Genomic DNA, 19259 nt, shown 5'->3' on the forward strand with positions numbered 1-19259 from the left:
TTACTGGACACCACAATCTCTCTTTAATGAGGGATATTTTAATTCAGTGAAGATGTAGGGAGGGAGCCGTCACTCACACATTGCAGATGGATTTATCCAATTTTGAAGAGGAGGTGGGCGAGCATGGATGGGCAGAAGACTTAGACATTCTTCTCTTTTTCCATTTTATTTTAGAGATAGTGGTGTGGTTATCCATGCAATTTGTGTGTAAAGTTGTTTGTGTAGTCACAGCAGTGTCAACAGGCATAGTATAGGAGTTAAGAAAAAATAATGCAATTATATTGCAACAGTACTTAAAAAAACTAGATGTAGGGTTGGAGGACAGAATGTTGGGGTGAGTAGGGAAGCTGTTACAAAGAAAGGAAATGACTGTCAGGAAAGGGAATAGAACTTTTCATTATGCAGCCATCTCTGTGCCAATATCAAATAATAATGACCTTTGCCCTTCACATTTCTCTTGCCTTATTTTCCATGGGTTGGATCCAGATTCCTTTTGCATGAATTGCAACCACAGAAGTGGACTTCTCTAACCCTTCCTTCCTAAGGTAGTCCCGCCAAACTTCAAAAAATGCTATGTAAAGTTAGAAGACCCTATATGTCACCTGTTTCAAACTAAAATAATGGGTCTCTTCATGCAATGTACATTATTATTATCAGGATGGCCATCAATCAGAACAAGAATGGTCTGTCCTCATTTGTGATACTTCAAATTAATTTTCTTCCTAATAAATGTTTTCCAGTTTTGTGCCATTTGGAAATGAATGAAAACCATACCTGGAAGTCAAGTCTTCATAATTTGCCGTGCAGCTATTATATTACTGATCTGCATACCATCTTTATTTGGATAAAAATCAGTTAAGGGTCTGATTATTTTGGATAGACTCTAGAAAAGACCTGCAATTAATTAAAAACCCTAAACTCTCTCGGTGGTTTCCTCTTTTAAAAACAGAACATGATGGAGCTAAGCTGTCTGTACAGGTTGAGACCATCCTCTTTAAGAAACACCTTTACTGAATTGCAATTTCATGTTATGCCAACTGCAGTTTTGGATGGGCAATGCAAGAAGGTGCCTCTTGAATGCAGATTATGTATTTGTGGTTTCTATCAAGTTGAAGACATTGTTCATTACATGTTAATCTGTCCTCTATATATTGACCCTAGAGAGAGATTCTTGAAACTCTTGCTGTCATACAAATGCAGAAGTACCTTGACAGAAACAGTTCTTTTTCTCTGGAGTGATAGTACTAGTTATGTGTTACATAAAGTTACTTTGTTTGCTTTGACAGCAGGGGGCTAAAAACCGGAAGAGAGAATTAGACAAAATTGCTATAAACTGCATTGGAGCATCAGAGTTAAATGCAAGTTAAATACTATGAATTTGTTCATAGTATATTTTAATCTATTTATATGTATATTGCTGAAATTCTTCATTTTGTTGCTTGTGCACATTTGACTGATGTATTTGTCATGGCCTTTGGCTAGTACAACAAACTTTTTGAATTGAAAATTGAATACATGATTAATCCTGTTTTCATTAGAGAGAATGAGACAGGAGTACATAAGTATCTTCCCACTGATGCCAACAGCTTTTCCAGCCAGTTCTTGCATAATGGTGATCAAGTCACCCAGTGTGATGAATAATTTTAAGATTAAGTTGTTATAGCAACAAACCAACACTTGACTTGAAAGTCTTAAAAGTTCTTTGTAATAAGAAAATGGTCTTGACTAGTCCTTTCCTAACATTCATTCCTATGTCTGCCCAAGCTTGGCCACATTCTGGTTACCTCCCTTTACTATTCCAGTGATAGATACATAGGGTGGTTGTTTTGGCTTTGGGTGTTTATTTAATGAAATATTTGAGCTTAACTTGTGCACAGAGTAGAAACAAATAATTCTTGAAGTCATAGAAGGTTAAAATATTAGTCTTTTTAATTAGTCAACCAGCAAAACCTTGGAACTACATCTTACTTTTTTCCTCTCTTTACTGAAAGCATAAGCATGTTAATAATTTTTCTTTAGACAATTCAGAATGGAAAATATCAATAAAAAGATTTTAGGTGTTTTGTTATTCACGGTTTTTCAAAATCAAAATTTATTTGGGCTTGTTTTTAGGTTAATAAAGTATGGCCTTAAGTTTTATTTCTTCCACTGGGGACCAGTGTTCATCTGGGAGGAAACCCTCTCCACCTATTTAAACCAGTCCTGCCTTAGCTATAGGCAGCAGGATTCTGAATGTCTTTTTAAAGATTATTTATTTATAGAAAGATGTTTATCCCACTTTTCTACATTGATTGAAAATGCTGACGATGACTAAACATAAAACCATAAAACTATTACACGCATGCAACAAACAAAACACAGGTAGGAGATGCAGATAAATGCAACATGCACAAGAAGGAAAGTAACATGAAATGAGTTACCAGGCAGGTTGAAACTCTGTCAGAATAGAAAGGCATCTAGCTGCTTGTGGAAATTATTAAAGGATGGAGCCCAGATGATTTCTGCAGTGCAGAGCCCTGGCTCTGATACCTGTACAAGAAGCAGGGCTTTTTTTGTCATAGAACACACCCGCTTTCCGGCACCTTTTTTTCATCGTAGCAAATCAGCAGCAAACATCATTACCATAGTGCCTGCAGGCTGCTATTGTGTCTGCTATCTGCTATCTGATAGTGAGAGATAGCTGCTTGGGAAGCTGCTCGGCTTGGGTGTGTGCTTACTGCTGGCAGGGACAGCGCCTTTTTTTTTTTTTTTTACAAAAAAAGCACTGACAAGAAGTATTGGTTTGTCCAAGTCAGCAAGGCTGGAGTATTTCTGGAGGGTGAGGACACTCCAATCCCAATTCACCCTCTCTCAGGGAATGTGGTAAGCAAGCCCATGAAGTCCAGGAGGGACACATTTGTTCCCCAGCCTTGAGCAATCATCCTTCAACCCAACCTTCCTGAGTATGTGGAAGGAAAATTGCAAGGGAGGTCTGTTTGGCATGAGATACTGTAGTCCAGTACCATTGCATCTGTAAGGTCAAATCCAAGTCGTACAGTAGGAGATGGATATGAAATTAAGAAGAGCATAGTTCTTTCTTGTGAAGGGACCATTTCCATATCCTCTTATTCCCACTTAGAACATGACCTTTCCTTGCAGCCTCCATCTGTGCTTACACTCAGATCCAGTGATGAGAGGCACAAGTCATGGACGCAATCTTCCATCCCAGACAGAGGTGGAAGGGTTGGTACCTTTCTCTAAGCAACTAATACCAGAGGTTGCCACTGAAGTTGTTCATATTCCTACCATCTTAAACAACCAAGGGGCTGCCTCTGAAATAGTTTTTCCTTCTCTGAAAATAAGTATGGAGAGCTTCTAGGGGAGGAGATGCAACAGACCCAGTGCATCTTTTCCCACAAAACTCTCTTCAAAGCAGTGCCAGTCCAGTGCCTTAGCCAAGACACCCTCAGTAGGGCTCCTCTTTAATGGAGTCTGTCTTTTCACTGCTATTGTTGCTACTTGCTCCTGTTTCTCTTTCTGGCAAAAGTAGCAGACTTCCTACTAATTCCACTACCACTTAACTGCTTTATAGCCGGAAAGGCACAGATGAGTGGCAAGGGCATCTCCCATTCATCCTTCTCAGCACCTACATTGTCTGAGCCAGAGGGAGAGGCACGTGAGTAAACGGGTTGCAGTGATGCATAGAAGGATCAATTCCAGGGGCACCTTGTCAGTGAGCCTTGCTGGGCTGTGGACTCTCAGCAGGTGTCCAACCATGCCTGTACCCTGATGTGGGCCCCATTTCCTGAGCTATTTGCATACAGGCAATTAAATTAGTCTTTTTTACCAAATCCAAGGTCATGAATTATCATACCTGATCTGTTCCAGACTCTTCCCTACATGCAATTCTGTTGCATCATCTGTTGTTGCTAGCAGAAGCATCTTGCTCAGATCATGGTCCAGGCTACCTAGGAAGCCATAGTTGGGTGATAAGTTATTAGGCTAGGAAATTAATCACTGCTGGGTTAAAGATGATATCCATGAACATAGTCAAAGAAAATGAATTTGTACTATTCTGTTTTAAGAGTAGTGTGCTTTGTTTCTTGCCTGGAACTTTAATATTCAAAGTACACTTTAAAATGTGCATTGGGATCCAAATCTTCACAGGTTTGGACTTCTGATTTTCTTAGGTCACACTTTTTTTTCTCAGAATCACATTTTCATCTGTGTGATGGATTTAAAAAACAAGTGTGCTAGTGCTTTTGGGAAAGGATAAAGAAAATAACACTCATCGTGTTATAAATGACAGATATTAACAAAAGATGAAAAATGGGTTTTAAAACCTTTCCATTAAAAAAGAAAATAAAAGAGTGATGCGCGCACACACACACACCATGGAAAAAAGAGAGGCTTATTGAAACGTCTATTGTTGGTGAGATTTCCCAACAACAGTTTTTCTGTTTCATTTTGCCTGTGGCAAATATCCAAAGATCAGCAATAAAGCCTTATACAAATACTTTCATATATTGAAAGAGCAGTATTTTGACACTCACTGATACAAGGAAAAAGACAACACTGAATTAATGTTTGACAACACAGTAAGAGCATTGTGTATTCACCTGAAGCAGATGATGAAAATCACAGTGTGAATTAAGGTTGAAAGTTTCTCAGCATTTATATTTTAAAAGTTTGCCTTGATAACACTGCTTACATTCTCACCCATTGTCTTTTGTTAATGCATGATACTTCATAAGATGTTGCCAAACAGTTTGCTCATATTAATTCAACATAAAAATTACACCGCTTGATATTAGTTTATTATTTCTCTCAAGCATCTCAATAAGGAAACATGGCTTACTTCCAGAAGAGTTGACCAATGAATTAATGATGAATTTGACTGCATTGAGGATAACTACAAAAATAATCACCACCAGGAATGCTGCTTTTGTAGCCATATTCCATAACTGAGGAAACACAGTTACATGCAAAAAGAGGTTTCTTCCAAGTCAGGGCTGGTGTAATGACCAAATATAGCCACAGACTACATCAGACAAGCTGTCCAGGAGCACAGTGTTCTCAGTATTAAATGGAGGCCTCCTATATTGGGAAACAACACCCAGACTCAGGTTGTTAATCCATCTCCACTACCTCAAGACACATGACTATACCTGATTATTTTACAAATCGCTTCTGTTATCCACTTCTGACTGCTGTTGCATTATGGCTCCAGCAGCCTTTATTCATTTATTTAAAGCTTTTATATCACACCCTTCACTGTGTCTCAGGGCCTTTAGCTATTTCTGTGATGCTCTTTGCCTTGGTATAAACTTTGCTGAATAGGCTTATGTCCAGTTGATAAGGCTTCAGTGAATCTGAAATGTGTGAGAGAAATTCATAAAAATATTTTTAGACATAAAATTCATGAAAGGGTAAATATTAAACTCCTTTTCTCTTGCTGAGCTGCATTTTCTATGTGCTATACCTGAGCAACCTCTTAGACAATGGGAACATACTGTATAAATGGCTTATTTTACATTGTTTATTTATTTATTTATTTATTAAAACATTTTTATGCCGCCCCATTCGCCGAAGCCTCGGGGCGGCTTGTTTAGAATATGAAGAAGTTCACATAATACCAGTTAACCAGATGGAAATCAAGCTTTTAAAACATAATTTTTAATGTAAATGTATTTCATTTTATATTGTTATTTTATTTGCCATTGCTAACTGGATTAATAAATATTAAAACAAGCACATCCCTTAAAACTCTAGCTGAAGATTGAAATAGTTAACTTCAAAATTTATTACATCATATCAGCTATATTTACTGAAGTTATATTTAATTAATGTCAGTATATATTTAAATATACGGAAGTTATCACTACTGCACATTATTTCATTTGGGTCACCCTGTCCTGATAAGGCTAAAAGAGGGAGAAGGCACTGGAGACAGCAAATAAATAAATTTAATTCAAACAGATTTTTTTCGGTGTTGAAGAAGTCTTTATGTATACTTTCAGGTTTCAATTTGCTTTTGTTTTCTCTCAAATAAATTGCATCACAATGAAAACCTTGTATAGCAATTACTGCTATTAGTACTTGAATGTTTCATTTTAGGAAAGGAGTCAAATAATGTAGTTAAAGCCAACCTTGATTAACAAGACCTCTATTCATGGAAAACAGCACAGTTAATAAGTGCTTTGGGGGATTCTGGACCCATGATAGACAGCTATAGCTACTTTAGATTCATCACTGACTCTTAAACAACATAAGGGGCATGCATAGAATTAGGATGATTTGACGATGCTAATCCTATTCAAGCTTTCTTTCACTTCCTTCACTAGCCCAGGTGTGAACAATACAAGGAGCAAGTTATTTTTAAAGGGGTGTTGGCCTGCATGGATATTGTCTTGATACCCAACATCAAAACATTTAAACTGCCAAACCTTGCCTGTAATTGCCTGACATGGCATGATCTTCTGTGATCTTATACTAGGTCAACAATGAATACTCAGCCTCACCCCACTCCCAATTATTTGTTTACAAAGTAAGGTGTAGGATCGTATTATATGTTTAGAAAAAATTGCTTGTGATCTTCACTGATGGAATTTTTAAAATTTATTTATAAAGAAAATGCTGACAACCAAATTAGTCATGAAGATACTTGCAAAGACAACATAAGGCCAAATCAAATCATTATGTAAGTACACCCATATGCCAAACTTAGTAGGAGGAACCCTTCTGTGGTCTGACAAAATTCATAATTGTTACGAGCCACTAGAGGAAACTTGAATGGATTCACATAACAAAAATATGATTATGTACTTTGTTCTCTTATCAATGTTATGCATTTCCTCATACAGAATTTTACCTTGGCAGACAATGAACTTAGAACTGAAACACACACATAACTTCAGGCTGATTAAGAAACAGTTTAAATAGAGAAGAATGAGACCAGTTAATTTCATTACAAAATTTATTTTTCCTTCCATAAGTGCTAAAAGACCATCACCAGTATTAAGTAACAAGATTCTGACAAGAAGATGAGATCAATTGCAATAAAGTAAATGTCTGCCATCCCATTAAATTATTCTGCCAAATATTTGAAAGAAATTCTTGCTCTTCCTTCACCTCTGCAAAATTCCTCAAATATGTGACCTCATGATGGTTAAAAGATAGCCAAAGCCAGGCTGTGATTTTATCACAGATTGAGACCTAGGCATGTCACGGGTCATGGGGTTCAGCATGTGAACAGGAAGGTGAGAACTGCTGAACTTTTCCCTCAGTTGTGCTGCCCCATCAGAGAATAAATGGACCAAATCATTGTACAGCTGTATAAAGAGGTGAACGGCTGAATACCTATTTCACAGAGGCCTTTGTGTTCATGATCGAGCATTATGATGGGATCCACTAAGCTGCAGCTTTCTAGCAGTTACTAAGCCATTATCACACAAGAATATAGGATAATTTATCTTCTAATTCAGAGTGTCACCTGTTCTTCATTTGCAAGTCAATAACCATTAATTATGCTCAGTGGAAGTTTAAACAAAGATTAAACCAGTAAACCATTCAGTAATGGCAAATAAATCTACAACTGCAAAATTTTCTCCGTTTTTCTTATTCAGAACCTGAAGCCAGTATAATTCTGGATCAGGAACCAGTACTTTGATGTAGTAGGACAGAAGGCATACTACTATACCTGTGTGCTTTACATTTAAATATAACCAGTGGTTGTCATATTATGCAGTAATGATTTTAAAAAATCCTTTAAATCACTCAAACTAAACATTTTGATGTGTATTGTCAAAACTCAAAATACGTTAACTGGAATCCTCGAAGACATGCTTTCTAGAACAACAGACTATTTTACTGCCTTACACTCTCTCATCCAGTACCTATTGTTCAGACATTTTATTTATTTAGGATGTGATCCAGTGCCCCTGCCCTAGATGCACACAAACCTCCAAATGTCTGCCTCCAGTACAGGATGCAAGATGAAGCAGCAGCACTCCCTGCTGTCCTCTCCCTCATACCCTGCATTTCATCTAGGTGGACATTTTTCCGTGTCTCAATGAACTTTGCAGAGGGAGATGGAAGGAATATGGATAGAGTGTACACCATCTGCTTTGCCTGCCCACTGCATCTCTTTCGCTCTCTGCAAAGCTGGTTTGCAACCTTTAAGAGGCATGACTCTTCCCACACTGGCTTGGCTGGTGGGGGCAGGATTCCATGTTTGCACGACCTCACAGCTGAAAAATCATATAGTTCCCCAGCACAAGGTAGGGAGTCACAGCATTGCAACCTTACACAATTTGTATACTACTCCACAATAAACTAGTAATTATATAACATATAACAGAAATTAATAGAATGGGATGGAATGAAGTGATTGTATAACTAGACATTCACAATGGTGTGCTTTAGATTCTACACCTTAAACTTATTGATCTTATGTTGACTTTGATTTAAAATATTAAATATCCATTGCACAAAACAGCTTGATAGTGTTCAGGTAAAAATCCTGTTTCTGATCTTGCTCATACCTATAAATTCATTTTTAAAAAAACCATTAATTGCTGTTGCCCTGATCACATTGTCCTGATATACTGTATGCAAGAAATGTTTTATGTTATCTTTCCATTTTAAGGACTGATTACATTGTTTATAGCTTTGTAGGCATTAATGCCATACCACAATTTGCACTGCAGCCAGGATTTTAGCCACCATTTGTTAAGATGTCTGGTCTTCTTGGAAGCATAAGTACATCTGAGTTTAATCACTCTACCAATTCCCACAGTACATAGGATGGTGATCAAGAGAGCTAGTGTAGTTCAGTGACGGATTGTCCAGTTTTTCCAGTATTAAATTCTAAGAAGCAAATTTATGTTTAAGTGAGGAATTCTGACTTCCTGAGTTAAAAAAGCAGTAGAAGAGCTAGATATTAAGACAACCCTTCAGAAAAAGATTTAATCATGCAATTAGACTGGAATGCTTGAGGATAAATAGAAAAATAGAACTGCTTTCCTGACTGCAAAAGGACAAATTATCACAACTGAGATAGCTGAAGAGAAATCACAAGATAACCTTCATGAGCTCTTTGTGAGCTACCCAGAGAGCTTTGGCTGTTGGCCAGTATAGGTATGTAATAAATTAATAATAAATAAGTTGAGCTAACTATTTCTTGCATCTAATTTGTTCAAGCTACTATTTCAGATGCACAACTGTAGCCTAGTATTGAAGTTTTTGCATAGATGTTTTTGGTGTAAAAATATCATGCAAGAAAACAGTTTTGTGAGAATTCCTTGGTACTATATGTATTCCTGATTGGGGATATAGGGTGGAATCCGAACTTTTCAGGTAGTATTTACTAAAAGAAACTGAGCTGTCCCAGAGCTTATATTAATCTGATTTGCAGAGTATCCACTAGCATCTGGGGACCTACTAAAGTTGTTTTCTTTAAATGTGATGTGAAGAGGTCAATGCAAATAGCATTGTGGGTTAACCTGCAAGATAGCAGTCCCTTCATACCACATGGAGAGGGTTTGAATTATTGTGCTTGCATGCTGATTATTTATTAAACAAGGGTTCAGCCTTACAGGTAGCTCCCTGTTTCTTTCGCTAAGGGATTAAAGTATTTCAGTCATTTTGGACTGACTTACACTGGTAAGTTTTTCTCCAGATATCATTTCAGGCAGCAGTGTGGTCTAGTTGATTGAGTACTAGATTGGGAGGCAAAAACCCTATTCTTGGCTCAGCTTCTGATCCAGTGCAGGATGTTGAAGACATGTGTTGTTTCTGGTTTCTCCTTATTGCCTTTCATCTGTCTTTAACATTATAGCTCTATAGAGCTATAGCCTATCCATAGTATCATACCCAATTATGTAATTTTGCCACCAGTTAAAATAGATAAGGGGATTATGTGATCCACATTTATTTAAGTGCTCCTAATTTGTTTAAGGGAAAACTGTGTGGGTCTTTGCTTTTTTTTTTTTTTGGTTTATAAAAACGTATTTCTAATTTTGTTTTGCAGCAATGCCAACTATATTAATGCAGGCAAAATAGCACCGTCTTAAAATACTGTCTAATTTATATTTATACAGTCTTAATGTAAATATCAGAAATATAAGTGGCAACAAAAACGTGACTTTGATAGACAACAAATAAGCAAATACTGCATGTAGTCAATTTTCAGTTTCTTAAACTTACCCCAGTTGGAAAAGATTAATTTTGTATCAACCGGGCTGTCATATGACCATTTTCAGCATTGTTAAACCACAAAATCATGTGTTTGCCAAGGTGATTTATCAAATGAATGCTCTTTTGTGTTTCTCAACATGTGTCAAGATTGCAGTGTACTACTTCCTGGAAAACTTTTGAAATGCAGTTGAGTTGTGAGCTATTGATCATGAGTTATTGGAGGAACAATCAACCAATAATATATGCTGGAAAATAATTTAGAGGAATACATAAGCATGCCATGATGAAGAATTTCTGTCCTCCAACAGTTAGAAGTATCACACCAATCCATTCTGATTTCTAAGACCTTAAGAAGGCACTCTGCTCAGAGTTCATTTGTTCATTGGAAAATGATGTGGGACAGCCTAATCCATTTCCTGGCAATTTTTGTGATGCCCAGTACAAAAAGGAATGGCCCTGTTGGCAGAGAAATGCATATTCTGGAACACTTCATTTGAACAAGATGTTGCTGTTTAAAAAAGATTAAAAACCATAATTGCATTGCTACTATTTTTACCCTGACAATTCTAAAGTCATTTAATTTGGCTGGATTAAAGGAGCATTCCGGTAGTTGTTGTCATAGTTGTACCACAGAGTGGACATTGGGGGATGCAAAGTAAATACTGCATATAGAAATTGCTAGATCTGACAAGTTAAACAAATTAATCTATGTTGTCTTATTTATGCCTCTGATATCCTCAAAATGATTTGTTGCAATGGTACTGCTTTTCCTAGAAGTGTTGTTTTTCTGCTATCTGGAAATGTTTTGTTTTTTGTTTTTAAAAAAAGGTAATACCAAAAAGGGTCAGGAACAGATGTACTAAATCAAGATTTGCTTATCTTTTTGCAGGCAATGTGGCTAATGTTGCAAATGGATGAGCCAGAAGACTTTGTAATAGCTACTGGGGAGGTCCACAGTGTTCGTGAATTTGTGGAGAAGGCATTTAAGCATATTGGGAAGACTATTGTGTAAGTAGAAGCACTTAATGGTTTTGGACGTCCATTACTCAAGTTCTTTTATTTGATTTTAGCTTTATGACACAGTATTTCTCCACATTTTATGCTCCGTCTTCTTACAGTGTCCAGAAATGTTTGGATATCCATTGTTAGCATTAGCATTTTTTTAAATTCAGTCTAACCAGAAGACTGCTAACATCCCTTACCAAAATAAAATAACCACCAGAATTCCACCTATTCTAAATATAAGCGTGTCTAATGTATATGCTATTGGATCACTTTAAAATAAATTACCTGATTTTCACTTGGATTTAAGCTATTCCTTTCTGGAATATGAGGTGACTGACTGGCTTAAATTTCACAATGAGAATCTCAATGCCAGCTCAAATAAATGGCATGCACAAATGGCAGCTGGAATCCCATGCCAGCTCCTGAAGGATTTCTGCAAACTTTGCTATAGCTTTAGCAAGCCTCTTAAGAGGAGAAGCTTCATAATTGTGTATCACCTTCCCAAACTGCTTCTGTGTCACAAGTGTAAAGTTGAAATAATATTTCTAGATTAGAAATAATAATATTTATATAAACCTTGAAAGAGAACCATGAAAAAACTTTAGAAAGTATATTTATTCATTTATTAGCTGAATTTGTGTCGTTCCTTTCTAAACTTTGTCCAAAATAACCAAGAACAATAAAACAAAGCAGAGCTCTCCTAGCACAATACATAATTGTATTGTATATTGTATTATTATATTTATTATTGGCCAATTCCAGATGGTGGTGCTGGAGGACTATAGCTCTGCACCATGGCAGCTTTGCCTTGGGTTCCACAGGGCTCTATTTTGTCCCCCATGCTTTTTAATATCTACATGTAACTGCTGGGAGAGGTTATCAGGAGGTTTGGGCTGCAGAGTCATCAGTATGCTGATGACACCCAGCTCTACCTCTCGTTTATATCTACTCCAAGTGAGGCGGTGACTGTGCTGAACCAGTGCCTGGCCGAGGTAATGGGCTGGATGAGGGCCAATAAACTGAGCCTCAATCCAGATAAGACAGAAGTCCTGTTGGTGGGCGGTGCGGGTTTCCAGATGGGTGATTTTGACCCTGTCCTGGATGGGGTAGCACTCCCTCTAAAGGACAGGGTCCACAGCCTGGGAGTATTCCTTGACTCGGAGCTGTCACTGGAAATCCAGCTGCGTCCTTACCTGGATGAGCACTGCCTAGCAACAGTGATACATGCTCTGGTAACTTCCCGCTTGGATTACTGTAATACGCTCTATGTGGGGCAGCCCTTGAAAAGGTCCGGATACTTCAGCTGGTACAGAATAGAGTTGCCAGGGTGCTGACGGGGACCGGCCATTACTCTCATATGACACTGGTCCTCTATCAGCTCCACTGGCTTCAGTTGAAGTCTGGGCCCAATTCAAGGTGCTGGTCTTGACCTATAAAGTCCTAAACGGCTTGGGACCAGGATACCTGAAGGAACGTCTCCTTCCTTATATGCCCTCATGCCCCTTAAGATCTGTGGGAGAAGTTGTGCTCCAAGAACCCTCTCTAAAAGAGGTAAAAAGGACATCAACTTGGAGTAGGGCCTTCTCTACAGTGGCTCCCAGACTGTGGAATGTGCTCACCAGAGAGGTACGTCTGTGTCGAGCTTATACTCTCGGCACCAGGTCAAAACCTTTTTATTTAAGCAGTATTTTAAAAATAAATAGTTTTAATGGTTTTGCAGTCGCTTTTCCTTTGTTTTGTTTTGATTTAATCTGATTTATTTAATGCCTATTGGTTTTACACAGAGCTATTGTTTTAATTGTTATTGGATGTTATTAGATGCTTTTTTAAATTGTTCTTTTAAATTGCAGTAAGCCATCCTGAGATATTTATATAAAGGACAGCTTACAAAAGTTTTTAATAATAATAATAATGTCATTAAAACTCAAACAGATAAAACAAATTGATAAATAGCAGAGGAGTGACCATGTGAAAACCCATATTATCCTTATATCTGGTTAATTTGAAATCCTAAAAGCCAACCAATTGAGAGAGTCTTATTTCCAGGATTGACTCTTAACTCAGGCTTTGAATAGAGGAAATTAATTCCACAGTTGCAAGACTGTTGAACCAAGCATACCTCTCTTTTCTCCTGCTGTTACAGTTTGGTACTCTGATATTAAAATCAAGAGATCCTTCATCACTGAATTTAGTGAGAGGCAGATTTTAAAGTATGCAAGACTAGGATTTGGTAAATTTTCCTTTTTAAATCCCATGTAATAGCTAGGTGAATTGCTTTCTGATTACATGCCTATCCTTTTTTAAACTGGACTGTATCATTTAAGTACATATTATCACCTTTTCCAGTGCCTTTTTCCAGTGCCCCTTTTTCCAGTGCTCCGCAAAAATGGTTTCCTTCTGGGCAAGCACTAGAATACGAAACATATCTTCTGAAAATGGAAAATGTTTAAACACCAGATTTTGCCCACCCTTCATTGTCAGTTGGAAGATCAATTCATTTTACTCTATATTTTCAATAGCTGTCATCCCATAAAAACAAAGACAGCTGGGTACACAGTGTTTACTGTCCATATTCCACACAGTTATACTGCAAATGCAAAATTCCTACTCAATATCAGATAATGAAATCAGGCTGGCTTTGTAAATACTTCTCTAATTTACATTTTAATTGTTTATTATGGTTTTTTTCCCAGTTTTCTTAGCTTCTATATCTTCTCTGGGCCTCATGCACATGCATACCAATCTCAGCTGGAGGACGGAAAAGAAAGCCACAGGCTTTTCCATCCTACTGTATGAGGGCTGTTCTTCAGACCATCAAGGTCACTGGTACAGCTAGTGAACTTTTGATGGGGCCAGTACATTTGGCATGGGAAGAAATTCAATATATACACAGAAGTTCACAACTATATACATTAGTATAGTTACATTCAGCAGATGACTAGGTGAAGAAAGAAACTATTTCTTATATGCTCTGAGCCCAGTTTAAAATTTTGGCTTTGATTTTATCACAAAAGTCCAGTAAATGAGGTAGCAAGTAAATTTCCATTCAAGAAACAAAAGTATTTTTCAAAATATTCCTCACAAACAGTGTATCACAGAAGTGAGTATACCCCTCACATTTTGTAAATATTGTTTTATATCTTTTTATGTGACAACACTGAAGAAATGACACTTTGCTACAATGTAAAGTAGTGAGTATACAGCTTGTATAACAGTGTAAATTTGCTGTCCCCTCAAATAACTCAACACACAGCCATTAATGTCTAAACCTCTGGCAACAAAAGTGAGTACACCCCTAAGTGAAACTGTCCAAATTGGGCCCAAAGTGTCAATATTTTGTGTGGCCACCATTATTTTCCAGCACTGCCTTAACCCTCTTGGACATGGAGTTCACAGGTTGCCACTGGAGTCCTCTTCCACTCCTCCATGACGACATCATGGAGCTGGTAGATGTTAGAGTCTCCTCTACCTTCCGTTTCAGGATGCCCCACAGATGCTTGATAGGGTTTAGGTTTGGAGACCTGCTTGGCCAGTCCATCACCTTTACCCTCAGCTTCTTTAGCAAGGCAGTGGCTGTCCTGGAGGTGTGTTTGGGGTCATTATCATGTTGGAATACTGCCCTGCGGCCCAGTCTCCGAAGGGAGGGGATCATGCTCTGCTTCAGTATGTCACAGTACATGTTGGCATTCAAGGTTTTCTCAATGAACTGTAGCTCCCCAGTGCCAGCAGCACTCATGCAGCCCCAGACCATGACACTCCCACCACCATGCTTGACTGTAGGCAAGACACACTTGTCTTTGTACTCCTCATCTGGTTGTCGTCACACACGCTTGACACCATCTGAAGCAAATAAGTTTATCCTGGTCTCATCAGACCACAGGACATGGTTCCAGGAATCCATGTCCTTAGTCTGCTTGTCTTCAGCAAACTGTTTGTGGGCTTTCTTGTGCATCATCTTTAGAAGAGGCTTCCTTTTGGGACGACAGCACTGCAGACCAATTTGGTGCAGTGTGCGGCGTATGGTCTGAGCACTGACAGGCTGACCCACCACCCCTTCAACTTCTGCAGTAATGCTGGCAGCACTCATACGTCTATTTCCCAAAGCCAACCTCTGGATATGACGCTGAGCACGTGCACTCAACTTCTTTGGTCGACCATGGTGAGGCCTGTTCTGAGTGGAACCTGTCCTGTTAAACCGCTGTATGGTCTTGGCCACCGTGCTGCAGCTCAGTTTCAGGGTCTTGGCAATCTTCTTATAGCCTGGGCCATCTTTATGTAGAGCAACAGTTCTTTTTTTCAGATCCTCAGAGAGTTCTTTGCCATGAGGTGCCATGTTGAACTTCCAGTGACCAGTATGAGAGAGAGTGATAACACCAAATTTAACACACCTGCTCCCCATTCACGCCTGAGACCTTGTAACACTAACGAGTCACATGACACTGGGGAGGGGAAATGGCTAATAATGCCCAATTTGGACAGTTTCTCTTAGGGTGTACTCACTTTTGTTGCCAGCGGTTTAGACATTAATGGCTGTGTGTTGAGTTATTTTGAGGGGACAGCAAATTTACACTGTTATACAAGCTGTATACTCAATACTTTACATTGTAGCAAAGTGTCATTTCTTCAGTGTTGTCACATGAAAAGATATAATAAAATATTTCAAAATGTGAGGATACTTCTGTGATATACTATATATATTCATACTTTGGCTTGCTAGCATGTAAAAGTAAACGATACTGTAGCATTGTGTTACTGAACCTCAATCTTGTGTGCTTCTCCCCTTCCTTCTCCTTTGTTGTAGCCATAAGAAGATTGAAATCTTTTTCTTCTATTTTGAGCTGTACTCATTCTGTCCAAACCCAGACAAACTCTGATTAGCATTAACATTAGTGCGGGCTGGATACAGCCTGTGGGCTTTAGTTTGAGGACCCATGAATTAGGTAATTTCAGCCTGAGCATAATGTTCTTGTAAAGATAATGACCCTTAAGATGAGAGTCATATCTTCAGAAAGTCTTAAGCCAGCCCTGTTGCTCTTTGGGAGCTCTCATTCAATTGATCAGGGTCCTGTTTGTCCTCCCCAAAGCCCAGCCCTGACAGCACCACTGCAAGGGTTAAACTGAATATGATCTAGTTTGTAGGAAATTGTCAAATCCGGATTAATTATCTCATGAAGTCCAATATTGAACAGGAGCAAACATGCTGTGGTACACTCATCACTACTTCCTTCTATTAGCAGCATGTGGTTGCCTGATCATCAATTGTTTGGGTGACTCTCTGAATTTTTAAGGGTTAACCCAACAACAAAACATGGGATAGCTCTGACTTGTTTAACCTGTAAGCAAACAGCCTGCCACAGTTCGGACATGCTGCTAACAACCTACTGAATGGGACAATCATAGGTTGCTAATTGAAAGCAGAAGTCACAAGTGCTGTAACAGAAGTAGCCTGCTTACTTTCTCCTGCTCAATATTGGCAATTCAGTGATAATTAACCCAAAATTGCCTGTCATATTTTAATTAGGTCTCTATAAATAGCATGCCTGTGTATTTCATACAAGCAGTGAATGGGTTATGAATATGTGAACAGAAGAGGAAGTGACAGAGAAAATGGCCAAAGTACACAGAAAAAAGTGTATATACAAAGATATCCATGAGTTTATGTGTTTCCACTTGTGATTAAGGCTTTCATCCCCAGTCTTAAACTTCTGAAATTAATTATAGGTCAATTTAACTGGAATCCTGAAAGGTGAAAGGTTGTTATATACATTTTTAAATAAACAAACAAACATACAATTAAACACAGTTCACTTTTTTCCTTTTTCCTTATTTTGGTATAACTGTGTTAGCAGTGAGTCTTCTGAGTTGAAACAAAATTAGCAGTGAGTCTTCTGAGTTGAAATAACAGCATTTAATTATGTTGGTCTGAAACAATGACAAAAAGGCAATTTTGAGAAGTATAATGTCAGTAATTTTGTCTATTATATCTCTTGTCCTTGAAATCTAGTTGATTTTTCTAATTTTTAACACTGCTAGTGCTAAAGAAAATTTTGGAATCGGTGTCAAACTGCTTCTAATTCATTTCTTTGCATTGACAGGAAGACCTTTGAACTGCAAAAAAATTTCCCCTAATGCAACTATACCTATTTTCTTTTTTTCCTTCTGCTTATTACTAATTAATTAGTATGATGGGGAAACACTTCCCTGATCTAATTTGAACTCCAGCAGGATCAGCCAAACAGGCAAACACTTGTCTTGACTAATTTTCTGCCATTAATATTATTAAATCAGAGTAGAAGCATAAGGATAGCCTGAAACCATGGCAACACTCTAGAGTTCTTACCCTGCTGGAAAAAGTAGGTAGACGTATTCAGACAATGGAAAGATTAATTCAGTTTTAAAATATAATTCTGTGTATAGATTTGCAACAGAAGTATGCATTGCTTGTAGGGTTAAAATGAACGCAGAAAATCAGTGAACAATCATAGTCATGTTAGTCTGCATTTTTACCATCCAGGTCTGAAATTGCTATGAATTATCATATTTAGTCTATATGAGTTGCATTGAGTTGTTTGGGGAAAGTAGACTGGAAATGTTTTAAATCTATAAAAAGTTCTAAAATGACTCAAAAGAAAGTAATTCTTCAATTATATGAAATGCTGTCTGAAAGTGTTGGAGACTATTTTAAGAAGAAGTAAACAAAAATATGAAGAACAAAGCAAAACGTGAAAGTATTGACAGGAATGGCTGATAGTCACTAGAAGTAGTAATGCTCCAAATTTCCCAGAGGTGGATCAAGTGCACCATCTTTAATCCAGCCATTCACTCCTGCTAGGTGAACCCTCTTCTTTCTTGCATTACATCTCTTATACAATGTATAAGGCCAATTTCTTCTCAGCTTATTGGAAATTTGACCAACATTGTGGCCCAGCTCCTACACTGCAGTGGAGAATAGGATCAGAAGTGGTCCAGAAGCTTTGGGCCAACTCAGTCTGTGGAATATCAAGATCAGTGTGTGATTCTGTCAGTCTTCTAAGAGAAAAGCAAGTAGGAGGCAACTTATTCCTAACTAGCTGCTAGCTCAGGCCTTGGTAGAGAAGAAAGTTGGCAGCCCTTCTATGGGAGCCTAACACATGTTGAACCATCTCCTCTGAAGGACAACAGGGAAATGCTCTGTTCGAGCACAAAGCCTCCTTGATGGACTACAACTTTTGAGTAATCCAAAAGTAGGTTTGTCTGGACAAACCTAACTCTAACCCTATTTGTAGGTTGGTTTGGTTTGTCAAGACATGTGAAACCAGACTGTTACCTGCAGGATGGAATGTTTGAAGGCAACAAGCCACCCAGATAATCCAGTTTGTTGTAGTGGTTGCCGTATTATCACGGATTGTCATGTCATCTGAACCAGAGTGAACCTAAATGACCTATCCCATCATAAGCTTTGGTGATTGACTAGCAAGTCTCTAGCAAGAGTATCAAAAATCTCCTGCCAATCTTGCCTGGGCGCCTGCCAGGGCAAGCCACTCCACAAGTGCCTAAGCAGTACTTGAGGTTGGCTGTCACTGACCCACTGCCTCACCTCTATGACTGAGTGCCAATTTAGCCTCACTGTGGCTTTTTTACACTTTAGCCTTTTTCTTCCCATGGATCAGAAAAGCCAGCTTAACAGCCAGCTTTCACAATCTCTATCTTGGGCCTGTTCATGTGGAGGGGTTCTCAGTAGCCGGCAGGTTTTTCTAACGTGCAAAATATTTACACAAATAGAATTGTTATTATTATTTGTTGTTGTTGTTGTAGTTGTGCAACTGCAGAGGTTCAAGGACTGGCATTTTTAATCTTTCCTACTACTTCTTTTTGTACTTCCACATTTAATAAGTTCTGGATAAGTACTTACTCAATCCAACCATAAAATTAATTTCTGTGCACATTTTGATATAGAATCTGAAAAAAACGCTATGTTTGCCCACATTGGAAAAATGCAACAAGATGTTACTTTTTTCTCTGTCTTTGTCTTTTTCACACAACCATGCATAGTTGTTGTCTTCTGGAGCGTATATTTTGACTTAAGTGGCCATTTGCCC

General features: G+C 38.2%; 1 protein-coding gene across 2 annotated transcripts in view; it reads left to right on the forward strand.

The window, feature by feature from the left end:
- Window positions 1-19259, forward strand: part of GMDS (GDP-mannose 4,6-dehydratase) — a 422539-nt gene that overhangs the window by 311201 nt on the left and 92079 nt on the right. For both annotated transcript variants that reach the window (XM_044424558.1, XM_044424560.1), the window contains exon 8: window positions 11066-11184. In XM_044424558.1, coding sequence (XP_044280493.1) covers window positions 11066-11184 — 119 coding nt within the window. The remainder of the gene's footprint in view (window positions 1-11065; window positions 11185-19259) is intronic.

The sequence above is a fragment of the Varanus komodoensis genome, unplaced genomic scaffold (genome assembly GCF_004798865.1).
Source record: "Varanus komodoensis strain SLA01 unplaced genomic scaffold, ASM479886v1 scaffold14_3, whole genome shotgun sequence".
In the NCBI taxonomy this organism is placed as follows: Eukaryota; Metazoa; Chordata; class Lepidosauria; order Squamata; family Varanidae; genus Varanus; species Varanus komodoensis.